This window comes from Phaseolus vulgaris, chromosome 3 (genome assembly GCF_051622355.1).
Source record: "Phaseolus vulgaris cultivar YP4 chromosome 3, ASM5162235v1, whole genome shotgun sequence".
In the NCBI taxonomy this organism is placed as follows: domain Eukaryota; kingdom Viridiplantae; phylum Streptophyta; class Magnoliopsida; order Fabales; family Fabaceae; genus Phaseolus; species Phaseolus vulgaris.
In genome coordinates, this window is record NC_143500.1 from 52,037,682 (window position 1) to 52,046,565 (window position 8,884).

The 8,884-nt window shown below is 30.9% G+C and overlaps 1 protein-coding gene across 2 annotated transcripts; it reads right to left on the minus strand.

Annotated features, from left to right (window-relative positions):
- Positions 1 to 3,666: 3,666 nt before the first annotated feature.
- On the minus strand, positions 3,667 to 8,719 carry LOC137808505 (putative prolyl 4-hydroxylase 10). 2 transcript variants are annotated; one of them, XM_068609649.2, is made up of 8 exons: positions 8,297 to 8,719; positions 8,145 to 8,229; positions 7,169 to 7,266; positions 6,932 to 7,029; positions 5,233 to 5,362; positions 4,948 to 5,135; positions 4,764 to 4,846; positions 3,667 to 3,963 (listed from the first exon to the last, which is right to left on the minus strand). In XM_068609649.2, exons 1-7 carry the CDS (start codon positions 8,491 to 8,493, stop codon positions 4,773 to 4,775), a joined length of 870 nt encoding a protein of 289 aa, XP_068465750.1. In that variant the 5' UTR covers positions 8,494 to 8,719; the 3' UTR covers positions 3,667 to 3,963; positions 4,764 to 4,772. The 2 variants fall into 2 exon arrangements, with proteins under 2 accessions (XP_068465750.1, XP_068465749.1); XM_068609648.1 differs by having other exon boundaries at positions 3,667 to 3,974; positions 8,297 to 8,708.
- Positions 8,720 to 8,884: the final 165 nt, after the last annotated feature.

An 8,884-nucleotide genomic window follows, 5' to 3' on the forward strand; every position in this document is an offset into this window, starting at 1 on the left:
GTCTTTGACCATTTAAACATTAATACACAAACAATAGAATTTGTCATTATTATCCCAAACATTCATCTTTGCAAATTCAAAAAATTATTGTACTTCATTCTCATATTCATCCGTTGTGCATCTATAATTATTACTACTATGATCCATCATTACATTATGTAAAATAAAACAATATATAAATATACATTTATAAATTTACTAATAGAAATATAAAACCTTAAATTCTTATTTTAGCTTTATGAATACTAAGGTGTTTATAGATCCGGTTGGATTGGACATGATTGGTTTGATTCTATTTTGATATAAAAGCTAGTGTGTGGGTAAATCATTTGGCATATGATGTTGCCAAAATTTTAATAGCATAATGACTATAAATATCATAAAAAATTATAGGCACTTAATGATTTTGTCGAGTACTGAACACCTTTAAAGTCAATCAATTCAAATAAGCATTAATAATAAAAAAATATTTGACATATCTTGAATAATATAGTTTAAATTATATTATTATTAATATAATTTATATTATTATTATTAATATAATTTATATTATTATAATTATTAATATAATTTATATTTTTAGAATAATCAATTTAACAATAAATTAGATATTTTTTTAAAATAAAACTGAAAATAAATGTTACAGGATTGGCCTGATTAAGAGTAAGATATGTTTAAAAATCATATTAAAAAATCATCTTTAATATTGTAAAACATTCTCCTTGTAATAATATAGATCTTATCATGCTCTTATATGAAAGAAAAGACGAAAATGAGATGTATATAAAATAAGATAAGATATGGAAAATGTGTTAGATGCATTGGAAGTGAGTAGTTGAGAAATGAAAAGTGAAGTGAGTAGTTGAGAAATGGAAATGGAAATTACTAATTATTAATTGGGTGGGTTTGAGTTAGTGGTACATCCATGTCCCACAAATATCACACTATTTTCAACCCTGCTTATATATAAGGGTACGTCAAAATAAATTAATAAATATTACAGATCGACTTACTTTAAAATCGCAATTCTTACATGGATCAACTCTAACCACATTTCTAACGTAAATATACTTTATCATTTAACGTTTTTCCATAGATATTAAATTTCCTTCATTCAATCATTATATTAAAATTTCTCACTAAACTATACTAAATTACATAATAAAATTAATTTTATATTTATGAAATATAATGTAATTTTTTAAATATACAAAATCTGTAAATTGCATCTTTATATATATATATATATATATATATAGTTTTATATCTTTAATAAGGAGAAAAGAGACTACTCCTATTTTCCGTACATCCCTTGAGTAAATTCATTATTTAATTTACTAAAAAAAATATATGGAGTTGGTTGAATTTCTATCAATTTTTTTAAGTGAAATCTAATTCAACTCATTAAGCTTCAACCTAATAAAGTATTAAGAAGTGAACTTTAAGTCTAACTCAACCTTATACACAACATATTATGGATGGTCTGACGATTTGGGTGACCTGATAAACCCAACAAACTCTCGCTAGGATATGTTTGAAATGGGTTTGATACCATATTAAGGAGTGAACTTTAAGTCTAACTCAACCTCATAAAACCGACTTATGAGGTGAAGTTTTCACTCACCTATATACTATGAAATACTATAATCTCTAGTCGATGTGAGATTTCTAACATTAAGAAAAATAACACAATCTTCTATTAAGTTTTAGGTTACTCATACTAAACTTATCAAGAAAATCCTTCCTTCACTTCCATACATTCATCATTTGCATCTTTATATTAATTGTGAAAAGTTAATTTTAACCTTTCTTAAAAATTTAAATAACCCTAAATGAAATATAATCTCACATTTTTAAACAACATTACCTGCATCCCACGTCCCCATACCTCCCTTTCAGCTGCAACACTTTCATTTTTCTCTAAGTGTAGCATTTGAGAGGGAAATTTCATCTTTATTTAAGCATGTGAGAGAGTTGGTGAGACGATTCGTTGTATTTTACATCTCCTAGTGCAAAGACAATTTTTTTTTAAAAAAGTTTTGTACTGCATTTTTGCACATCGCTCATTTTTTTTTTGGTTTTGCGACTTCCGGAAGAATGACTAAAATTTTAGAAAAATAAAATGTTGTTTTCACTACTACTAATAAAAGTAAACATATTTTTTAAATATCTTTCAGTTTTATTTGATTAATTTTTTTCATTATTAAAAAAATATAAAAATTAATTATTATTAACTTATATTTTTATGAAAAAAAAATAGTTCAAATAACTTAATACTTTTATCAGTTTTTTTAATATTTAAAAATAAATAACATCTAACAAATTTTAAAAAACAAAAAGGATCAAACGAGACATTTTCCTAACTATTTTTGTAAAAAAAATTATTTGAGACATTTTGAGTCCTTAACTTCTTTTAATTTATATATTTTTTATTAAAAATTTAATATAAATTAGAATTTTATTAATTTTAGTTTGTGAATCAATTGAATGATATTATTGAAATCCAATCCAATCTAATTTAATTTAGGTAACCCAACTCAATAAATTCTCAGAGATAAAACTGAATAACATTAATTTTGAAAGATTTACAGACTAATAAACTCCAAGGTTGAGTTTTTTTAAAGATCACAAATAAACCATTTATGGCTTTCTTCCTTGTACCTTGGTAAACTTTCTTGTTTCTAAGTGAAACTCTTGTAAATTCTTAAACATAGAAACATAACCTAGGAGCAGACCCCTCTCAACCAAATCACTAGATTTTATAACCTCGCATGTTTTATAATGCCACACAGTTCAAAATTTCAGATTAACATAGTCCTGACTACAAATTTTCAAACTAACAAGCCACAGAAATACATATAGCAGCAGTGTACTTGGCATTAACTGTATCAGAGGCTACACAACCACTAATAAAGTCGTCACATGACTTTATCAATCATGCAATCAACAGTCCAATATAAAACTCCTACAAAACCGACCCAGAACCCAGATGATCTCAGAAAACAGAAGGCACCAAGGTGTAGGCAACAGACTCATCTCACAACCAGAGCACTGCCATGTCTTACCAACTTAGAAGCAATATTCTAACCATTTTTAGAGGTAACCTCATATTCTATAGAGCTGATCATACATCTTCTTGGCTTGTTCCACACTTTATTGCATATCTTGCTTTATAAGCGATTTTTATTGTATAAATTCCTTTGTTTTCCTCCTTCCACTACCACCTTATCCTCTCCCTCACTGCATGTTTGTGTTCTATCTAACTCCTATATGAAGGCACTTAAAACATTGTTTTCCTATTTGGAATCATCTCTTCTCCATTTTAATCCTATATCCATATTCCCTCCATTCACGTATCCATATTCTTAACATGGACCTTTTGTTTCACCCAAGTTTATTCGTCTACATGTCCTTTTAATTTGTCTACAAAAGCCTAGTAGATTATGTTTTAACAATGCTTTTATTTACAATTGATATTTTAATTAAACAGGTAAAGAATACATAGTTACAATTTAGCTCTCAATAAATACTCTCATGAAAGTCATTCATAACTAATAAAAGTTAACGGCAGTATATGACATTAATATATATGGAAAGTTGTCAATGTTTTATAATATTTCCTTTAGATTAAAATGAGTTCGAATTGAAGGATGATGTGATTTCCCAGTTACCCTTATTGTTCATCTTCATGTATAATATTGCAAACATAAAACGCGGGAAAAGCCTGTGTATATCATTCCATGTATTGGTTTCCTACTATTTCTTCATCTCCTAACCAATGCAAATCTATAAAAATTTGTCTCGATTAGTAATATAACCAGAAAGGGATGGACAAAGAATTGAGGTATGGTAAAACATCTAAACAACATTTTCCTTCCACCCTGAAAGTATGATCATGCAAATATGGTTCATCGATCACTTAGTATAATATTGACAGGTTGAATTCATGAATTCATTATGAGCCTGAAAAGGAACTAAATCAACGTTAGATGTGAAGGAAACAATCGCCATATTAAATTTATTAAACAAAAAGCCACAATTTATGTGAAGTAAACAAATAACAGTCCTCCAGTTTTAGCAGTGTTAATACTGAATAACTAGTATACATTGCAGAAAATTCAAAACTATCTCCACACAATATACTATATGTGTGACTAAATCTAACCCTTTGTCTAGATGAATTCTCCAACAATATAACTTAATAAACATAGTAGTTCAAGAGAATTGATAAATTTGAGAAGATAATTGACTTAGAGCACTTTAGTGGTAGATCTTCAACAAAAGTCCAAAACATAAATTATTTACAGGATCTTACGTTAGAGGGAGAGATAAGTTCTCGACTATGGAAAATGAGTTCTTCTACAAGAATTTTTAAGATCTCCAAAATATTATAACAAAATCGTATCTTAAATTTCTTTTTACTACAAAAGAATTCATTAGAACCAACAAAAAGTTACTTAAGATCTCAAAATGGAATTTACAATTAGAACAGAAATTGAATTAGATTTTAAGAGGTTATATATCGATCCTTGGTTACATAAGAACCTACCAAAGAGTGGTACAAAATCTCAAAATAAGATTTTGCACTTAAGCTGTAGGAACACTTTATGAAATTTCTTTTAAACATTCTATCAGCTGATTGAGCATACAGTCTCAATTAACAATAATGTAAAATTGGTGAAATAAACACTGATGTCTAATCATAGCTCTGTAAGGTTATATTTATGTAAGTAAACATTAAGAAGGAAAGAGAAGATAAATACCTAAATGCCTTAAGCTTTGTATTCTTTGAGACGCATCCATTTGGTACTTGACCACTTATTACCCTTAATCACTGGACAACCACCTGAAAATTATTGCAGAAACGACCTTGTTATTTCTCCAAATTTGGAAATAACAATAAACAATAATAACGGTCATGGTAACAATAACAAGAGAGCAACTAACCATGCAAACTCAATGGATCTAAGGTTGCATCAGGCTTCATGCTCCAGAAAAGTAAAGCATCGCCCATCTTTGGTTTGATTGAAAGTCCTTTTTTTCCACATTCAGAAAGCTCATTCCACCAAGGCACAGAGCTAACATTTCCCTTCGCATCGGGGAACACTGTCTCACCCCCTTCTTCAACATCAGAACTGCATCATTAGAATACCGAAATTTGACAACATGAACATTTGCCTTCATATCCAAGACAAATTGAGGTTAGCAAATACGAGGCAACTGAAATCTTACAGGTACATCAGCATTGTTGCTATCCGCTGTCCCCCGTTCTTAGTGTTAATGTTGTCCATAAAGTAGTCAAAATGAGACTCGTACTTTTGTCCAACTTCATAATGGAGAACTTGAAGTCCTTCACCATGCTCTGCATATTGAGGCAGACAATATAGTGGTTTTATAGTATATCATGAAAAATAACATACTATCCACTATGCTGCATGACATGATATAAGTACGGTATCGTACTTGTATAAACAAACTGAATCTTGATCCTTTTTATGGTTAAGTCTATTTATTTTTATAGAAGAAATAAATGAATATGTGCTCTAATTCCTCTCAAACCAAGAGGATGATGTCTGCGAAAAGAGTTTCAATGAAATTGATTGAAGCCTAGGAACTACAACACGTATTGACCCACCATTCCTTTGATTTCAAGTTCCATTCATCCTAAAAGTAAATCAAATTGGCCAAAGTTTTCACCACTTGAAATTTTTTAGTTATTAGATTTGGGTACTGTACATACCCAAAAAGTACACATGCGTACCTAAATTAATTATCTAATTTTTATTTTTGTGAAATAATTCTGATACATATCTAAGATCGAGTATGTATCCATGAGTGTCCAACGAATATTGAATACGTATACATACCCGGAATGAATACAGCATGATTTTAGGAGCACCCCATCTTTTAGAGACTATCGAGAATCATCCGGAAGGAAAAAGAACCAAAAAAATACCATCTTGTTTGCTTTAATTGAAAATCAGTTTTGAAATATCTATTACCAGAACTCTACATAAATGAAGTGAAATAGTCATACTCACACAGCATGATGATCCATTGCTTTAGCTATAGTTGTTTCAAAATTTTAAAGAAAGCAAAGACAGAAATTGTAGAATGGCGGTGTCTAGAGCTGATAGATGAAATTCAAATACAGCTCATTGAAAGTGGCACAATCTAGAATTTTACAGTCATGCAATAAATCTTTCATTTTCATAAAGCAAATTAGTTACTGAAAAATAACATGGATTTAAGATTTGATTTCAAGACAATTTTTTGTACATGATTTTAGTTTCCTTTTGATAAAAAAAAAAAGGCCTAGAAATGTACAAGGGATAGCTTGCAGAATAATGAAGCGCAAAGATAACTTCAACAACACAGAAATCAGTCTCATGCAGGCGTGATAAAAATATTCATTAAACACAAATGTTTTATACACTAACTAAAGTGACAGATTGGTTAGGCATTTAAGATATTAAAAATGTTTTATATACCAACTAGAAAGCATATCAGAGATGAATATTTGATAGTTTTCAAAATATGAAATCATTTAAGAAACAATAGTTATTTTATCTTCTATTCTTTAACAATTGTTAATTTAAGAAACTTGTATGTTACCTTAAATATAAAACTCTTTTGACGATGTTGCAGACAGAGTAAAAAAAGCTCTGTATATGAATCAATATTTAAGTTATCATATTCACTTCTAGGAGTATATATTTTTTTTATTTTGTTAGCATTACAACCCAAATTTACGGCTTCATAGCTGTTCTAAATCCTTCAACACAAGAAGGGAACCAGAAAGGGTGCAGTGTGCATGGATGACCTTCTGCCACTAACTACTATTTGATACATATGTGATGCGACCAGAAGAGTTAGCTTTATCAACAACTAAAACTCATAAAAAAGTGGCAAAAGGCAGAAAGTAACATACCTACTGGTATAAAAGTCAAATCTGAAATTCTTTTCTCAATATCTCTCACAACTTGATCACGTCCTCTGGCCAGAAAAGCACCAGAGCTAGTCCGTACTCTAAATGCAAAAGGAATGAGAAAAGATAAGGTTTGCTATCAACAAAGAGGCAAAGGCTAGCTAAACATGCAAAAGTTAATTATTTTCAATACTGAAATCGAAGGACAGTTGACAGGAAAATGTAAGGGGGAAATCCAACCTGCTGTCCATACTCTTTCCAGTTTCACTATCAACAACTGCTGACTTACGCATGTTTGGCTTCGCTATATTAATTAGATGTTCGCATTCCTCCTTGGTCTGTCAATATTAATCAGCCAAATTTCAGTATTTCGAAAGTGTTGACACTGAAATATTTAATAGTACATTTGAGCTCTTACGTAAAACAATGGTTAAACACAACATAACCATATCGTGTTAAAGTGGTACTCAAAATTGAAAATAACACCTCTTTTCAATAAATTAGAGAAGGGGGTGCCTAGGTCATAATTAAGGAAAAAGCCTCAGCATTGGTGATTACGGGCATGCAAGTCGAAAATGGATAAACACAATATTTGGAATGAAAATTACGTGATGCTTATTTGGTATAGGAAAAATGTGAAAATGCTCAAAGAAAACACTATCCATCTGTACTTCACTTCATCATTTGCGGTTACTCCTCCAATACTAAAAACGTGAGTTGTGAAAGATTTCAAACTCTCCTATTAAGCATAATTGAGTAAAAGACAAAACCTTCCATTGTATTCCATCAGCCATGTCAATCTATTTTAACTCCCCTTCTCACTGCCCACCTCATCATTTTCTAGCGACTCAAAAAACTAAGCCCTGTTAACAAGTCTAACACGCACAAATCCAGTGACAAGCACAAGATCATTAACAACAGCAAATTTTAGAGGGAGCCTAGGCAGTCCAATTTTCCAATATTTCCCATAGGCACAACCAATCAAAAGTTCAACACAGACACCTTTATTATCATCCCTAGAACAAAACTCAGTTCTTAATTCTTCAATTGGAATTTCCAATGGATTATAGTGGAAACAAAAAGATGGGAGAGAAAATGAAAATATGAAAAAATAAAAAGCAGAGGACAGATTAAAAAGAACAAAAATAATAGAAGCATGCAACATTTCACATCTTAATAACAAATAAATACTAACAGCATTTAGATGAAAACAAACCAGAAAATTATGATAGATAAAAGCTCTGGGCTCCCAGGATATTATTTCAACCCAGCTCTCTCCCTGGCTGTCGTCTTCTTGGGTTCTGCAGAAGGAGATTGAAGATGAAAGAAAGAAAAGAAGGAAAATCAGGGAACAGAGTAGAGACATACACGTGAGTGTTGCGAGCGATGGAGGTGAGATCGTTGGGTTTGGAGAGAGCATTGGAGGAGTTGGAATGGGTAAGGGAGAGAATGCGGAGAGTGAGGAGAATGAGAATGAGGAAGCAGCAGGTGAGGAGCAGCGTGAGCGTGAGCGTCCACGAGGGCCTGGACGATTTCCGAATCCGATAATTTCTGGTTTTGATCATCTCAAAGATCGAGAATGAGTAAGGCAGTGGAAGAGGAGATCGGAAACTGATTTCGAGGAAGCGGAGAGACTTTATTGGTTCAGTGTTTGGGCTCTGTAACACTCTTTCTTCTTTCTTCTCTTCTCCTCTGTTCTTTGTTCTTTGTTCTTTCTTCTCTTCTCCTCTGTTCTTTCTTCTCTGTTCTGTTCTGTTCTGTGGGCTGTGCTTCCGTTTGCGCGCCTGGTTTTCCTCTTTCCAGTAGTATAAATAAATCAGTCAATAGTTTTTTTGTACAACCTCTACTTAAAATAATAATCTCTAACAGTATATACATCATATTGCTCTTTTTTTTTTACTGTATACATCATAATTCCCAAATTTTTACTTTTAAGAAAATTAATTAATTAGTTTT